The 19,257-nt window shown below is 37.6% G+C and overlaps 1 protein-coding gene and 1 pseudogene across 1 annotated transcript; both read left to right on the forward strand.

Moving 5' to 3' along the window:
- The first annotated feature begins 367 nt into the window (after positions 1-367).
- Positions 368-1,362, forward strand: LOC149251257 (acyl-CoA-binding domain-containing protein 1 pseudogene; annotated as a pseudogene).
- Positions 1,363-4,866: 3,504 nt separating this feature from the next.
- On the forward strand, positions 4,867-5,523 carry LOC149251258 (uncharacterized). The gene has a single exon (XM_089453841.1). The coding sequence runs from the start codon at positions 4,867-4,869 to the stop codon at positions 5,521-5,523; it is 657 nt and encodes a 218-aa protein (XP_089309967.1).
- The last annotated feature ends 13,734 nt before the right edge of the window (positions 5,524-19,257 follow it).

Genomic DNA, 19,257 nt, shown 5'->3' on the forward strand with positions numbered 1-19,257 from the left:
GTTAAACCACGTTTGTTCCCAATTGGACCAGATCTATCATTACTTCCAGAAGAAAATAAAATAACAAAATTATAGTTCGAAGGAAATATTTCCAAACCATCAAATCCTGAAACCCATTTCAAAATTTGGTTTACTAAAGGATTCTCAAATTTAGAACTCAGTCAATATAGGACACTCTGCCTCACCCTAGGAAATGACAGTCAAAATCACTTGTGTCTCATTTCCAATTCCTCTAAATACAAGTATGGGTATTTATTTGAAAATTGAAAGCCTTTACCAACAAGAATCTTTGCATAATTTCATTAACAGATCCTTCTGCGACTGTAATCGGAGCCAGAGAGCCAATGAAGGGAAAACAAGAGACTTAATGGGGGATTGGCAGGAGCTTGCTCTATCCGCGGGCATTGCCCTGATCTTCGCCTTCATGATAGCAAAACTAATATCCTGATTTTCTTCGTCCAGAAACGAGAAATCAGAAATCACCGGCCATCAGACAGTGGAATCGACGATCGAAACTCCAAGCAAGGCACAAACCTCGGCAAAGCATTACAGCACAGAAGAAGATCACAGCTTCACGAGTGCAAGGAAGAAATTGGTGAAAAATCCATGAAAAGTGATGGCAAGACCCTAGAATATGAGGGCAAAAGCCTTAAGATGAGGGTTTTGATGGTCAGACAATGGAGGAATGTGGCTCTGGTGTGCATCAATCGCTGCTAAGTCATCTGAGAAGATATCGAATGATGCTCAGTTGCAGTTTTATGGCCTTTACAAGATTGCCACTGAAGGCCCCTGTGGTGTTCCTCAGCCTTCGGCACTCAAGATTACTGCCAGAGCCAAATGGCATGAGAGCTGGGATGGCTGAGTGATGCCGGGGACCATATTGCTTGCATGTGCAAGGAATGCTTGTGAAAGATTGGGAACTATGTCTCCAGAAGCGGCTATGCAAAAATACATCACTCTCCACACTGAGATACAGCCCAAGTGGGTTGATGGCATCCAGAAAAAAATGTTAAAAAAAAGGAGAGTTCTCAACGATCTAATAGGACAGGATATATGCTCCCGCCTTCAACAGAACTAAGGTCACTTGCACACGGACGTAAATTAAAATATATGCAATCTGTCATTTTTAAGATGTCCATAAGGCTAGGGCCTAAGGGTTGACCATATGTAACCGTGCAAAATAAATATGTAATAATTAATTAATCAAGTGCAAAATTATGAGTAGCATTTACCTGTGGTTGAAGTCTCCTTACTGCAACAAGGTTTTGGGGAGGACTCTCCACCCAATCATAGGTTCAATTGCGCAAGGACTTGTTACCACTGGCCACCCGGACCCTCAATCAACGTACTACTATCAGTGACTCTTTTGTCTTAGAACACTATTCTCCCAAAAAAATGAATAGGATATGGAATGCCTCCTATCTTCCTCACCATCTAATAAATAGAGTAAACATTGGAAGGGAACCACATGCACACACTCCATGTGTCTACATGCAACTTTATTGCTTTTTTGTTTTATTTCTTTTTAATGCTTTACTGATTTTTTCACTGTTTTCTTGTTTTATTTCTATTTATTTTTATTTAAAGCTTTAGTATGGTTATTTATTATTTATTACTATTTTTATTTTTATTATTTTTTTATTCATTGTTTATTATTTTTTTCTTGTATTTTTTTATTATTTTATTATTTTTATTTTTATTTTTATTTTTATTATTTATTATTTAAAGCTTTAGTATGGTTATTTATTATTTATTACTATTTTTATTTTTATTATTTTTTTATTCATTGTTTATTATTTTTTTCTTGTATTTTTTTAATATTATTTATTATTATTATTATTATTTTTATTTTTATTTTTATTATTTATTATTTATTATTAAGGGAAAGACATTACACAAACCTTAATGAGGCATGAATCCTCCCTATCATAAAAAGATGGCAAATCCTTCCCTCACATGTGTAACTCCCTCCTTTTAATCATCCCCCATTTCCCCTCTCTCACTCCTTCCAAAACCTTCATCCGCTCATTTATTTTCAAGCCACCTCCATCCTTTTCCCACTGGCAATGTCTTTACCCTCCAAACTTCCTATAATCCCCCATCTCCTCATCCCTATACAAACTCTAGAATCCCCTCTCAATTTGTGATTGCACTAATGCCTTGAAGTTGTTAGAAATACTGAGAAGGAGGTGAATTAGTATTTCTCTTCAATTAGTATTTTTAACTTCATATAGCATTAATTATCAATAATATTTAATTCAACATAAATCAATATCACATGAACAGTAAACAACATCATTCAACAATGCACAACAATCAAGATGGTAGACAAAAAAAAATAGGCAAAAACCCTTTAGGGAGAAAAGCCACTGAACACTTCTTAATATTTGTCTTCAATAAAATGTACATCAATATTTTCAACTCCAACTGAGGGAGGCTCCAACCCCTAGTTTACAAGCTCCAACCTGAAGGACGCTCCAGCGCCCTATTTTACTAGCTAGAATTGGAATGGTGCTCCAATGCCCTAGTTTACAAGCTTCGGCCTGAAGTATTCTCCAACACCATGTTTATAATTTTCTACTAGAAGAGCACTCCAAAGCCCTATGCAAGCCCAAACCTAACCTAGTACCACCCTGCCTCCTTAATCAACTGGCAGACCATGTTTCACAAATTTCAAACTGGATCCACTTGTGCTCAATATCAATATAAAACAAACTGCAACACAATCTTTGTTCAACAATCAGATCTTCTCCACATCAAACCTCGGCACCAATCAAATTTGCTTATGTTCAACATGAATACCAAACCCTAGCTGGACAATGTAGTAGTACCCAACATTATATGTTTAACAACTGCTATCAATTGCATTGTCATACTCCCTTTGTCATGTCACACTTCATTGTCTCTGCTTCTGCTCAACATTCCACAACCGAACTGATCTCAACAGCAAGTTGCTCATCAAGCAATTGTAAAATGCAAACCCTAATGACAGTGTATATTGGTATAACACTTCTCATCAAATTAGTGAATAAAAACTTTTAGCAACTCTGCTCAACATGAAAACCCTAGAAACATCTCAAATATGTCTTCCATGGTCAGACCTTCATTCAACAATCAATGTAAACCCTTTCACAGTCAATCCTTCATTGTCATTGTCACAACTAGAAGGCACTTTTATCAATATTTTAAACATAGCCCCTGTCTGAACTTTGATTTCAGTGCTTCTTCACGTTTTTAATTTGGATCAATAATGCTCTCAAAAACCATAAAAGGCATAAAAAAAAACCTTTGAAGTTCAATAGAATCCCTATTTCCAAGTGCATTATACAATTTTCTCCCTTTCCTAATGCAACAAATTTCTCATCGGCACTTATTTTGATTGATTAAAATATTTCCAACATAATGGAAACGAAAATATTTAGTTTTGTGAATTTGGTAAATTGAACTTGCGGACTCATATGATCAACACACACCTCTTAGATATTGTGTGACGCTTGTAACACCCTTTCACTCGCATTCCTTTATTGAAAGATAAACTGAATACGTCGACGGTGCTTTTTGGTCAACATGTAGTCATAATTGGTCAGCGGTCTCCACATGAGCGTTATGTGTGTCAGCATTAGCTTGCTTTGCTTTCAGCATGCCCGCAAATGAAACTGAGCTTTACATAGTGTAATGCAATGCGAAAATCTAAACCCTTCCTTCACGAAGTTTCAATGATCAAAACTTGATCGGTGAACACAAGCAAGGAGATATCAATTCATCGTCTGGATCATATCCAGTTAGAAATAATGGAGAAATGGTTATGTGGTTGTAACGCATCTTCTTAGTTTAGGAGTTGTTCCTAGAATTTAGGAGGTTGTTTACAACTACCTATTTTTCAGTGATGTATTTAATATGTAATATTCATTCATGTAATGTAGAGTGAATGTGAGCGAGAGTCTCCTCCTTGTTTGTTGAGTGCAGTCTCCAGGTGGTGTACTCACCTGTGAGCTGCAACTCCTTCTGATTAATTCAAGTTTAATTATTTTTATCTTGGTATCGGAGCTTAGGGTAGAGGTAGCCTTAAATTTTTTTTTCTGGGATGTATCATTAGTTACACATCTGTAGTGGTAGGAGTACATGTAGAGATAGTTGTGTGATCAGGTGGAGCTGCAGTAACACCTGAAGCGAAAAGGCATCAGATGACTGATCATCACTGAGCCGAAGGAAGGGTTGGAGCGGAGATTCGGAGCGGAATTTTTTTTTTGGAAAGATTGCAGCAATTAGCGCGTTTTTTGGAGGAACAGTCGCGCCATTGGCGCGGTTTTGGAGCTGATAAACGCGCCAGAGAAAACAACGACAAAATTGGCGCTGATCCGTGGCTGTGAAGCGCGCCAAAATTCCTGCACATCGAGAATTTTCATTTTCCGCAATTAGCGCGGATTCGGCGTTGACTAGAGCGCCAGCCCTTTCTTTCTGTAAATCTGCAATCTTTGTTGCAGATCGGAGTTGCCCGGTGGAGGCACGTGAAGGTTTCTGCTCGGTGGCAGCAGATTTGATTTGCCCGTTGGTGGCGAATTGAGGATCATTGATCAGCTCGGAGGTAGCAAATCGGATCTGCCCGGTGGTGGCGAAGTGAGGTTCCGTGATCCGCTCGGTGGTAGCAGATCGGACCTGCCCGGTGGTGGCGAATCAGAGCTCTGTGATCTGTTCAGTGGTGACAGATCAGTTTTGCCTGGTGGTGGCATAGTGAAGTCCCTGATCTGTTTGAAGACAGCAGATTGGACTTGCCCGGTGGTGGCACAGAGAAGTTCCTGATCTGTTCGGTGGTAGCAGATCGAACTTGCCCGGTGGTGGCCGATTCGAGTGTTTAGTAGTGCGAAAATGAACAACAGTTTGGAATCATACCTCCACGAGTCCGGCAAGCTTGATGGAACGAATTTTTCCAACTGGAAGTTCAAAATGCAAACCTTGCTGGAGAGTGCGAACGCATGGGCGATCGTCTTGGGAAATGAACAGAGATCCGGAAATACAACCCAAGAACAGGATTGGGATAAAAGAGAAACAAAGGCAAAAGTCATACTGAAGATGTCTGTCAAAGACAACATTATCCCTCATATTCGAGATTGCAAGTCGGCCGTAGATATTTGGAGCACGATCAAGGGTCTGTATGAGACACAGAACACAAATCGTGTTCTCGCACTCAAAGGAAAATTGTATGCACTAAAGATGGACGAGAATGAATTTGTTGATGGATTCACAGCCAGAATCAAGGATCTGAAAGACAAATTGGGATCCATTGGAGAAAAGGTATCAGACTCAGATCTGGTTACCCTCACACTGAACAGGATGACCGATGAATATCAGACATTCATCTCAGGGTTGTCAGCGAGGGAGAAAGCCCCCTCTTTTGATGAGCTGACAGCAATTCTGCTCCAAGAGGAGGAGCGAAGACAAAATTTGAAGACCCAGAGAAATGACCTTGCTCTGATGGCAAAGAAAAGACAGCACAGAGGAAAGCAGCGCCAGCACCAACATTAACACCAGCAACCGCAGCAGCAGCAGAAAGGGGCCAACTCCTTTCAAAGGAGACCATCTAGAGATATGAATGATAACTATGCTAAGAGATGTTTTTACTATGGAAAGCCTGGTCACCAGATCAGAGAGTGTTATAAGAGGCAAACAGATGAAAGGAGAGGTAAACAGAAGAAGCATCAAGGCTGTTTTGCTGAGGAAGAGGAAAACCACAGCTATGATCTTCGGCTATTTACAGTCGACTGTGCACTTTCAGCATCAAGAGGAGATGAGGACAATACATGGTATGTCGATTCAGGCGCATCCTCGCACATGAATGGTAAGAGAGAATATTTTGAGTTTCTTGAAGATTCTACATGTGGATCCAAAATCTATTTGGGTGATGACAGTGGGTATGAAATCAAAGGTTGTGGGGATATTCCTGTGAAGCTACCTAGTGGCGATATCAAACATCTCAAAAATGTTCTATATGTTCCAGGAATTAAAAAGAATTTGATCTCTGTCTCTATGATAACAGACCAGGACATGCAGGTACAATTCTTCAAGAATGGATGTGTCATTCAGGATAGCAAATTGGGGACAGTTGCAACAGGAGTACGCATGGGGAACTTGTATAAACTGGATGCAAGGAGCATGCCACAACAAGCGATGGTTGCAGCAACATCAACAGTTGAGAATCTCTGGCACCAGAGATTTGGACATATCAATCTACAAGATCTCATCTTGCTTAAAAATAAAGGTATGGTCGATGGACTTCCTGCTTTACATAATATCAAACTGGAATGTGATGGATGTGCATTAGGGAAGATGCATAGAGATGAATTCCCTGTGCATGTCAACAGAAAACAAAGAGACATCCTAGAACTAGTGCATACAGATATTTGTGGACCTATGCAGACTAGGTCTTTAGGAGGTGCATACTACTTTCTACTGTTTATAGATGATTGCACTAGGTTCTCTTGGGTGTATTTTTTAAGCAAAAAGAGTCAAGCTTTCCAATATTTTAAAGAATTCAAATCTATGATAGAGAACCAAACAGGAAAGAAGATAAAGATTCTCCGCTCGGATCAAGGGGGGGAATACAGGTTAAATGAGTTCATGAACTTCTGCAAGCAGCATGGGATTATACAGCAGTTCACAGTGCCACACACTCCACAGCAGAATGGAGTAGCAGAACGCAAGAACAGGACCCTTGTGGAGTGCGCGAGAAGTATGCTTCAAGGTAAGGGCATTTCTAATGGTCTTTGGGCAGAAGCCATTAATACTGCTGTTTATTTAAAGAATAGGAGTCCCACCAAATGTCTAGGCTTCAAAACCCCCTTTGAAGCATTGTTTGGACTCAAACCAGCAGTTGGTCATCTGAGAATATTTGGATCTAAAGCTTTTGCTCATGTACCGAAAGCAGATAGGAAAAAGCTAGATCCCAAAGCCTTGAAATGCATATTTGTAGGATATGGCACAGAATATAAAGCATACAAATTATATAATCCTGTGACTCATAAAGTGTTTGCAAGCAGAGATGTCATTTTTCATGAACAGATAGGAGATGGAAAGGAAGACTCTAACAACGACAGCCACATTCCATTTCTGATAGAACTGAACAGTGAAGAAGAAGAAGAAGAAAAGGAGCAGGAGCAGAAACAGGAAGAAGTAGCAGCAGATAGCTCAATAAGTGAGGATGCAGGCCCAGACAGTGCTGAAACAGGAAGAGTTGAGGTGAGTCCTTTACCGAGAAGATCAGGTAGAAAGACTAGACTACCTGCAAAATTCAGAGACTATGCTTTAATGTCCAAAATTTTAAATATTGTAGAACCCTCAAATTATGAAGAAGCAAGTAGATCAGATGAATGGAGGGCTGCAATGCATGAAGAAATGGAATCCATATATAGAAACCATACTTGGGACTTAGTTGAGCTGCCAGAAGGAAAAACCCCTATAGGTTGTAAGTGGCTGTATAAACCTAAGATAAATGCAGAGGGTACTGTAGAAAAATTCAAAGCAAGACTGGTAGCAAAGGGTTATTCACAACAGGAAGGAATTGATTTTGATGACACCTTTGCCCCCGTAGCTAAACTTAATACAATTAGAATGCTAATCTGTTTAGCAACAAAACATAAATGGAAGCTACACCAGTTAGATGTTAAATCTGCATTTCTGAATGGAGAATTAAAAGAAGAAATATATTTAGTACAGCCTCCTGGTTTTGTGAAAAAGGGGAAGGAACATTTAGTGTGTAAACTGCATAAGGCACTTTATGGATTGAAACAAGCACCCAGGTCATGGTATGACAAAATTGATTCATTTTTTGTTCAGCATAGTTTCCATAGGAGCCTCAACGATCCAAATCTGTACACCAAGATAAATAAACAGAGGCAAATAATTTTGATTTCTTTGTATGTGGATGACATGATAATAACAGGGAATGCAAATAGTTTAATCAAAGAAATCAAGCAGCAAATGTCACAGGAATTTGAAATGAAAGACCTTGGTGATCTTCATTATTCCCTAGGACTAGAAGTGTGGAAAGATTCTGGTCAAACTTTTCTAACTCAAGGAAAGTATGCCAGAAACCTGTTGGAACGATTCAGAATGGAACAGTGTAAAACAGCAGCAACACCATTGCAACAGAATCTCAAGTTAAGCAGTGACGATGGCACGAAACAGGTGGATGCCACTTTGTATAGACAGCTAGTGGGAAGTCTGATATATCTTACGACAACTAGGCCTGATTTGGCATACTATGTTAGTGTGCTGAGCCAGTTTATGTCCAGACCACTTGACAGTCACTAAAGTGCAGCAAAATGTGTGTTGAGGTACCTTAGTGGTACTTGTAATTATGGTATTTTATACACTGACATTTCTGATGTTACTTTAGCAGGTTATTCAGATTCTGATTGGGCAGGCAACCTGGATGATCGTAGATCTATCACAGGTTATGCATTTAGCATTGGATCCGGGGTTATTTCATGGAGTAGCAAAAAGCAAAGCACTGTAGCATTATCGTCATGTGAAGCAGAGTACCAGGCGTTGTGTGCAGCTACATGTGAAGCCATTTGGTTGAGGAGATTGCTTAGTGATGCAGGCGAAGGACAAAAAGCAGCAACCAGCATCAAAACTGACAATCAAAGCACAATAAAGCTTGCATACAATCCAGTTTTCCATAAGAATACTAAACACATTGATACTCAGTTTCACTTTGTACGAGAAAAGATACAGTCTAAGGAAATTTGTGTGGATTATTGTAATACTTGTGATAATATAGCTGATATTTTTACTAAGCCTCTAGGGCGAGTAAAGTTTGAGTTATTTAGAGGGATGTTAGGTGTGCAAAATAACCCTTTCTCCATTAAGGGGGGGAGTTAGAAATAATGGAGAAATGGTTATGTGGTTGTAACGCATCTTCTTAGTTTAGGAGTTGTTCCTAGAATTTAGGAGGTTGTTTACAACTACCTATTTTTCAGTGATGTATTTAATATGTAATATTCATTCATGTAATGTAGAGTGAATGTGAGCGAGAGTCTCCTCCTTGTTTGTTGAGTGCAGTCTCCAGGTGGTGTACTCACCTGTGAGCTGCAACTCCTTCTGATTAATTCAAGTTTAATTATTTTTATCTTATCCCTCTAACTCAAGACATATTCCGCAAGAATCAGTGGATGAACTATCAATTTCTCATTATAAGTTTCTTTCCCTTTATTTTGTTAATTTTCTAGTGTTCAATGTTTAACACAATCACTTATTCAATTAGCATTCAATTTATTCAATATAATTCAATCTTCCAACAACAATAAGCAATTGTAGATAGAAGAATAAACAAAAATTCACAATAGAAGAGAGCCAAGAATAATAAAGAAGTGGTGTTTGTTCAAAGACCGGGGAAAAACCCCACAAGGGGAACACTGTTTCAAAATTCTTCTATTAGATTGTCATCGAATGTTCAGCAAAGAGATACAATGTTTAAGTTCATCAACAAAGAGTCAAAGGTCAAAGCCTTGACTATCCCAAAAACCAATCCAATATCAAAATCAAAGATGAGCCCAAAAAGTCAACTATGGTCAACAAGCCAAATTTGCAAATTTTGTCAAAGTTAATAGCAGCAGAGGATGGCATAACTAATCTTGGTTAATGGTCAAATCAACGTTCAAAAGGCTCAGTCAAACAGTCAAGGAAATCGGCCTTCTTTCCTTATTCAATCCTTGTCAAAGCAACTTCCAAAAACTTGGTCAAATGAGAGATAAATTCGACAATAAAACCTCCACAGATCGACAGTCAAAGGAGAGATAAATTCGACAATAAAACCTCCACAGATCGACAGTCAAATTGAATCAAAGTAAGCCAACTTATCCAAAAAATTTGGTCCTTTTCCCCATCAATTCAATCTTCTAAACAAAGATAAATTCAAGTCAAACAAACCCAAGTCAAAGATAGCCAAAGGTTGGCCAACATTATTGAATAGAAATTCAACGCACGTGTGAGCTCGGACCTCCTATTTCAAACCTATACGAAACAATCAAATCAAGAGAGATAAGATGATGTGATGTGTGATGATTTCCACCAACTGATGTGACGATGTGTATTTACATGTGTCTTAGGGGGGTCGAATTTCCTTGCCCATGCAGACTTCAACTTTTATGCACATGTGAGTTTCACATGAAACAAAATATTTTTCCTTGACCATATTAAATTCTTCCGGCTTCTTTGGACAAGGGAGGCTTTCCGATGCAAAGAATTTCTCCCAGAGTTGTGGAATTTCAACATATTTGCTAATGTAATTGGAATTGAATTTGTATTGCTCACTACGATGCTCCAATTTCACTTTTGTTTTCATCCCAACCAAAGGTCCCAAGCTACCACATCTTTAATGCTGTGCCACACAAGCATTCCATGACACTGTCTTAACGCTACACATGGCACAAGTTCCACTTTTTCCAATTTTCTATGTAACCCAATCATGCATCGAACAGATATTATAAACCAGTATAAAAGGTTACGTCCGTGCAGGCTCATTACGATGATAGGATCGAACTTAAAAATTATCATCAATTTACACTTTTGATCATTGACCGAGAGGATAGGGCTTCAATACATTCAGTATATACTCTAGTTGTGCGTGACTAGGAAAGCGTAGATATATGTCGTCTAGTCCAGTGCATAGAACATGCACGAAAATGCCTCAGAAACATGGAGATTTGTCTCACAAGAAAGAACTGTAAATCTTTCTTGATTAATTATGAACAATTCAAATTAACAGCCCAAAGATCATCAATACCGAATATTTCACAAACAAAACTTAATATGATCTATTGTTTAAGATGACATACCTTGATTAACAGCGGAAGATGTAATGGCTGCCATCTACTTTCTTCTGACTCCTACTCTTCTTCTCAGAATTCGGTTTCTCTTTCTAGCCCTGTTTCTTTATGCGCTTCTTGATGGAGAAGAATGCGACTCTTTTTAGGGGGAGAGAGGACCCAATCCTTTTTATATTATTTAACACTAAATCTGGTACGTCCATCATATACCAATTCAACGCTTTAATGCTTTAATGCTTTAATCGGGTCACATTAAGATTTAGAAACTGCAGATTTCTAACATTCTCCCACTTGACCCGACTATTCATAATATTAAGTGTTGAACATCATACTATGATAAATTGCTGAGAGTTATGGCGGTTGTGCACTATTAATTCAATGCATTTCCTTCCATATACTACAATACCAGCAAACCATCAATTCATACTCATAATTTATATAAAACAGCATAATGGTCCACATAATGTCTTATATCATAATGATTAAACATAATATCTTTATAAGACTCTTTCTTGTTTAAAATTACATAAAATACGTACTACTATATTAAACAAGAGACACATAATTGTATATCAGAAACACATAAAAGAGATCAGAATGTCACACATCAATTATTATTAATACAACCAAGACCCATTCTTTGAACATGTTCCTTAAATTGTCTTGGTTGTAACCCTTTCGTCAAAGGGTCTGCAATCATAAGTTCTGTCCTGATGTGCATGATTGACACTCTTTGTTTCTGAACCTCATCTTTCACAACAAGATACTTCAGATCTATGTGTTTGGCACCTTTAGAGTACTTGTCGTTCTTTGAGAAAAATACTGCTGCAGAGTTATCACAATAAATTTTCAGCGGCTTGCTAATGGTGTCGACAACCGCAAGTCCTGAAATAAAGTTCCGCAACCATAATGCATGAATTGTGGCTTCAAAACATGCCACAAATTCTGCCTCCATAGTGGATGAAGCAACGATAGTCTGTTTCGCACTTTTCCATGATATGGCACCTTGAGCAAACATAAACAGGTAACCAAAAGTCGATTTTCTAGTATCGATGCATCCAGCAAAATCTGAATCACTATATCCGATCACCTCCGATTCATTGGATCTTCTATACATGAGCATGTAATCTTTCATGCCTTGTAAGTACCTCAAAACTTTCTTTGCAGCTTGCCAATGTTCCCTTCCTGGATTACTTTGATACCTCCCTAACATACCGACCGCAAAGCTGATATCCGGTCTAGTATAGGTTTGAGCATACATCAGGCTACCAACAACAGATGCATATGGAATTGATTCCATTTCCTTTCGTTCAACATCATTCTTAGGACATTGCATGAGACTGAATTTATCACCTTTCTGTACAGGAACTGTCCCAGGTGAACATTTACTCATTCCAAATCTCTCTAGAATCCTTTCGACATATCCTTTCTGAGACAATCCCAATATTCCTTGTGATCGATCACGGAATATTTCTATTCCAATCACATAGGATGCCTCTCCCATATCTTTCATTTCAAAGTTCATTGAGAGAAATTCCTTAGTCTCATGCAATATACTTAAATTATTTGCAGCAAGCAAGATGTCATCAACATAAAGGACCAGATAAATAAACTTGCTCCCACTGTGGTATATACAGTGATCAACCGTATTTTCCTTAAAACCAAAGGATGTAATAATGGTATTGAACTTAATATACCATTGCCGGGATGCTTGTTTAAGCCCATATATTGACTTCTTAAGTTTACACACCAATTGTTCTTTACCTTCTATAGAAAAACCCTCAGGTTGATCCATGTAAACATCCTCATCAAGATCTCCATTCAGAAAGGCTGTTTTCACATCCATTTGATGCAACTCCAAATCATAATGAGCTACTAATGCCATTATTATTCTTAGTGAGTCCTTTTTCGAAACAGGAGAAAATGTCTTCTTGTAATCAACACCATCTTTCTGAGTGTAACCCTTAGCAACAAGTCTAGCTTTATACCGTTCGATATTACCACTAGAGTCGTGTTTGGTTTTAAAAACCCATTTGCATCCGACTCTTTTACAGCCATGTGGTAACTCAACGAGATCCCAAACTTCATTCTGTTGCATGGATTTCAGTTCTTCTTTCATGGCATTAATCCATTCCTTTGACTCTTTACTTTCTACAGCATGTGAAAACGAAACTGGATCCTTATTGATTCCAATATCATAATCTGATTCTTGCATATAACCCACATAATCATCAGAAATAGCTGACCTACGATTTCTTTGAGGTCTTCTTAATGCTACTTGTTGTGGTTCATGCATATCAGCATTATGTAAGTCATTTCCTTCAGGAAGTACTTCTTCATTTATATGTTGTTCATTATCATCATGCTGTTCTACAACAGCTGGAACAACATTTGGAGTAATAGTAGATGGAGGAACTATTCTAGGCAATGTAACATTTACCCTTGTTTCCTTTATTTCTACTATTTCTCTTCGAGTACTCCCACTGACTTCACCATTCTCAATGAACCTTGCATTACCAGTTTCTACAATTCTTGGACTATGATTAGGACAGTAAAACACGTACCCTTTAGATTTCTCAGGGTAACCTAAAAAATACCCACTGATCGTTCGAGAATCTAATTTCTTTTCATGTGGATTATAAATTCTCGCTTCCGCTGGACAACCCCAAACATGCAGGTGTCTTAAGCTAGGTTTCCTGTTAGTCCATAACTCAAAAGGAGTCTTTTGAACAGCTTTACTAGGAACCCTATTCAACAAATAATTAGCGGTTTTGAGAGCATACGACCACAAATTCTTAGGTAGTGTAGAATCTGACATCATACTCCTAATCATATCCATTAACGTCCTATTGCGCCTTTCTGCTACACCATTTTGCTGTGGTGTACCTGGCATTGTGTATTGCGCACATATGCCATGACTTTCGAGGAATTTTGCAAATGGACCTGAACACTGGCCTGACTCATTATATTTACCATAATATTCACCACCTCTATCAGACCTTATGATTTTCACCTTTTTATCTAATTGCCTCTCAACTTCCTTTACAAACGTCTCAAGGACATTCACAGATTGAGATTTTTCATGAAGCAAATAGACATAACCATAACGGGAAAAATCGTCAATAAAAGTGATGAAATACTTTTCTCCATTAAAGGCTGGAGTGTCCATAGGTCCGCAAATATCAGTGTGTATTATTTCAAGTAGCTGGCTGCTTCTGGTGGCTCCTTTCTTATTATGTTTGGTTTGTTTACCTTTAATACAATCCACACATAATTCTAGATCACTAAAGTCCAAATTTGACAAAATTTCATTACTTACTAGTCTCATCATTCTTTCTTTGGATATATGACCTAGTCTTTTATGCCACAAGAAAGCAGAATTTTCATTCACCATGCTACGTTTACATCCAACATTATTTACTACATTCAACAAGGAATTCGCATAAGTGTCATTCAGTTTCAATTTATATAAACCATCAATTAGAATACCATAACCAACATTATCAGTACTCTTATATAAATCAAAACAGCCAGATCCAATCATACATCTAAAACCAGAATTATCCAACTTACTTACGGAAATAAGGTTTCTAGATAATGAAGGTACATAAAGGGTACTGTATAAGTCTAATACATATCCACTTTCTAGAATTAGACGATAAGTCCCAATGCCTTCAATTGAAGATTTCATTCCGTTTCCCATAAAGAGAAAACGATCTTCATTTGGATTTATGGTTCGGATCATAAGAAATCCCTGCATATTATTGGAAACATGAGTTGTAGCACCAGTATCAAGCCACCATGTATTAATGGGAACTTCAACTAAATTTGATTCAAAACATACGAAAGATAGATAATTACCTTTCTTTTCGAACCAAGCTTTCCTTTTCGGACAGTCACTTTGATAATGTCCTTTCTTTTTACAGAAATGACATTGAACATCCTTTAGTTCCTTCTTTTCCTTATCCTGCCCATTCTTAGCAGGTGCCTTTTTCTTCTTGAAATGACTTGATTTTCCTTTCTTTTCTTTACCAGCTTTATTACTCACAAAACTTACTGAGTGATTCACTTGATTTTTCAAACGTCCTTCTTCCTGAACAAGTCTACTGGCCAATTCATTAACATTCCACTTATCCTTTATAGTGTTATAGTTAATCTGAAAAGGTCCATATTCAGAAGGTAGCGAGTTCAGGATGAACTGGACAAGAAAAGAATCCTCTACTGTAAGTCCCAGGGAGTTTAACCTTGCTGCAAGATTAGTCATCTCTATAATGTGCTCTTGCATAGTTTGCGACCCATCAAACTTCATGGTCGTGAGTTCTGCCATAAGAGTACCAGCGAGTGACTTATCAGCTGAACGAAAACGCTCTTCCACAGACTGCATATATTCCTTAGCACTTTCTGTTTGTGGAATTGTTGACTTGATGTTGTTAGCAACAGTCATCTTAATAAACATAAGGCTCAATCTGTTACTACGTTCCCATGCTTTATGGTGTGATTTTTCTGCCTCAGTACTATCTTTTGTAAGAGCAGCAGGTTTATCCTCAAGGAGTGCCAAGTCAAGATCCTGAACACCTAAATGGAAATTGACTTGTTCTCTCCATTCAGAAAAATTAACACGAGTGAACAATGTAACAGATGAAGCATGCGTATTCATGGGAACTCCTGCAAATTAAAAAAAAAACGAAATAACTGTAAGCTCATAACTAACGCGATTCAGATGTAGACATAATAGCATAATATAGCACTCCTTTGGGTAGATACTATCTTATACTTAACATAATTAAATACCAAAACATAAGTAGGTAATAAATATATTCAATTAAATAGAACTGACATCTTTGGATGATCAATATTTATTTAATCAAAATATCTATTAAACCTCATCATGTCAACTAGTTATAGAACAAGACTTTCCTTTGGGTAAGCTCTCAGGTTCTATCATTAGTGACGCCAGTGTTAATTGGTATTATTATAACTGGCAATTTCTATCAATAATCATTATGTCACGTATGCACTAAATGACTATTCTGATTTTGACCACTTTGGTGATTAACAAAATCATAAATCTCATGTGCATAAATGATTTATAACACATACTTTATGAAAAACAATTTCAATCCCACGAAGTAAAAATTCTGGTCGATTACAGGCCCCAATAAACCCAATGCAAAAATCTGGCAGAATATGGGAAAAGTGAGTTTCGCTCGCACTTTCCTTTCAATGAGGAAGGCGAAAGGAGCAAGCACAACCGTAGTGGCGACATTCCGGTATACTTCAAGCACAAAGTGATTCATCCCTCTATTAAAAGAGACTTCCGAGATAATATTCATGCCCGCATATTCAAACTAAATTGATCGCAATAGGTTGCGAATACGTGGAGAATTATGAATCGAATTATGAATCAAAATTCCACCGAAAAAATTCCTGAGCTCTACATTTCACCAACGAATCGGATATGGGCAATCGCCGGTATCATATTCGTTATTATATTTTATCACGGAATGACAGAATTATTTTACTCAGTAATAAAGTAGTGGATGGTGGATCAATTAAAGCAGATACACGAAGAAAGCAAATCACTTGATCAGAAAATTGTGGGCATGCGGAGGATTTGATTAACATCATGAGTAAAGCACAAAACAGATCAATTGCAATCATAGGAAATATTCAGTTATTGATTGGTGGCTCCGATACCAAATGTAAATCTTTCTTGATTAATTATGAAAAATTCAAATTAACAGCCCAAAGATCATCAATACCGAATATTTCACAAACAAAACTTAATATGATCTATTGTTTAAGATGACATACCTTGATTAACAGCGGAAGATGTAATGGCTGCCATCTACTTTCTTCTGACTCCTACTCTTCTTCTCAGAATTCGGTTTCTCTTTCTAGCCCTGTTTCTTTATGCGCTTCTTGATGGAGAAGAATGCGACTCTTTTTAGCGGGAGAGAGGACCCAATCCTTTTTATATTATTTAACACTAAATCTGGTACGTCCATCATATACCAATTCAATGCTTTAATGCTTTAATGCTTTAATCGGGTCACATTAAGATTTCTAACAAGAACGAGAGGCCTCATATAATATTACAGTAATTCAACTTAATATTAGAAGTTTGGGTTCCATATTTTTCCCAATGAAACCCCTCACAAGCTTATGCAGCGTCAGAAGTTGTGTGATATAGGTCATTTAGAACAATGCTTTGGGTTCCATATTTTTCCCAATGAAACCCCTCACAAACTTATGCAGCGTCAGAAGTTGTGTGATGTAGGTCATTTAGAACAATGCTCCAAGGTTGTTTCAGATCTACGTGCAAAACCCAGCGAATCCTAATACAAGAAATATAGCATTTAAATTCCAACTAGAAATTCAAATCTTGACCACTCATAGAGTATGCTTGACTACGTTGGTTGCAGATGATTTCAGATCATTCTATCTTTTTTGGTTCAATCAAATCATGTCTTTGGAGAGAAATCGATTCTCCTTTTATAGAGGCCATAGAGGCTTCTAGGAAGGGATCTGACTTCAATACACCTTGCAAATTGAATTTGTAATTTGAGGTCGTCTTTAATTTAGGAGGGAAATCCATAATTTTAATATTTAAATTATTGGAGCAAAAAATATGGACAACTTTGATATAAGTTTTGATTCAATTTTAATCCCTTCAACAAATTATTTTAGTCATTAAAATTTAATTTAATAAAGATTCATTTTAACCTCTTAAGCTTCTAAGAAATTTAATTTAATAAAGATTCCTTTTAACCTCTTGAGCTTCTATCTTAGAAGAAGATGCCACATCATTCATTTGTTTGGGCTTTTGACCACAAGGTGGGGTGCACCATCTTTGACTAGGCATATTTGTCAAACCGTGAGGGACCATAAAGTGCTCCACATATCAACAAAATCGGCATGATGAGGAGATTCCAATGAGGATGGTCCTAAGCCCAAGATCCTTGATCTTCATCCCCAAATGCTTCAATAAGTGTGGGGATTTTGGGGTTTTCTATGGGTTTTTATTAATGGAGCTTCCAATTGATGACGAATATTAAGAGTGTTCAATCGCTGACATTGGCATCAATGAAAACACCATTCAACGCAAGTACCTACCTATGTTGTTGTATGCTAGCAAGACAGGTTTGGGTTGTGAAATGAAACGTTTGCACCAACAATCAAAATCCATTCAATACAAAGGAAAACCTCAATTACATTGCTTTGTATTTTGCAAGGTGGAAGGATTTATTGGAAAATCACTTTTTGGAAATGGAAGTGAAGAGAGAAGAATACAAGTTGAAGCAATATGGGCCACTATAATAAGCCTCTCTCTCACTTCTTCCATAACCTTTATCGCCTCTATTAATTTCAAGACACCTCCATCATCCTCCTACATGTGATGCCTCTACCCTCCAAACTCCTTACACCCACCCATTTCCTTATCCCTCTACAAAGCCTCTCCCCTAAGGCCTTTTATGCCAGTTTACTTGTCTTATCTCACTCATTTCTTTGAATATTAAAATTTTCCTTAGTTGCTTAATATCAACCTCATCTCAACATCTTGATACTCCTTTGACTTGCTCTACAAATGTTTTTTTTTCATCTCCATTGCTTGAATATTTTCTTCAAGGTTTGATAAAAACTCTTTAGGATTCTCAACTTGTTCATTACATCTAAAGTTGAAACCAAATACATAAGAAGCATTGTCTGGTCTTACTTTAGAACCTATGGCAATGGAAGTCAATGAGGTAACTAAACAAGTTCTCCATAGTACTCCATTTCATCTTTCTATAGAGGGTGACACAAGGTCGTCTTTAGTTTCCCGCCATCTCCCCCAATCTCGAACCACAAAAAATAAAAAAGATGGCAAGCATAGAGATTTTTCTTAGAGGATCTCCTTTGCAAGTATTTATCTATAATACCTTGGCTTAATTCATGGACAACAATGTTAGTCAAATACTCCTTGGCGTCCTCTAGAGCAGCGAGTTCACAATATGAGATGAGTCTCATAATCAAATCATACTCCAAATGCAACCCAAATTCCAATTTACTGCAAAACTCGATCAGTGCATCCTGCAACCACCTCATTGATTCTATAGACACCATTTTCACCTAAAATTGGGTGAACCCAAATGTCGAAATCCATAGAATGTTTCCAGGAATGTGCTAGTTTAATTTAACCCTAAATTGAACTGGCACCCAATTTGTTATGCTAAGGTCGCCATTGAACCCTTCTCTGATCTTTAGCAGAAGCCACCCGCTATGCAAAAAATTGGCATTCAAGTCGAAAGGATCGCAACCACTTCTATTCAATGTGAAATGAAATTGTTAAATGAACACAGACTTATTTCCAATGCTTTGTGACCCTAACGATATAGAGACTTGACTCGATGGAAGAAGCTAAGGACCAAAAATCTTGTTTTTTAATAGG

The sequence above is a fragment of the Pinus tabuliformis genome, chromosome 7 (assembly GCF_031772625.1).
Source record: "Pinus tabuliformis cultivar Carrire ecotype Pingquan chromosome 7, CPIR1, whole genome shotgun sequence".
Classification (NCBI taxonomy): Eukaryota; Viridiplantae; Streptophyta; class Pinopsida; order Pinales; family Pinaceae; genus Pinus; species Pinus tabuliformis.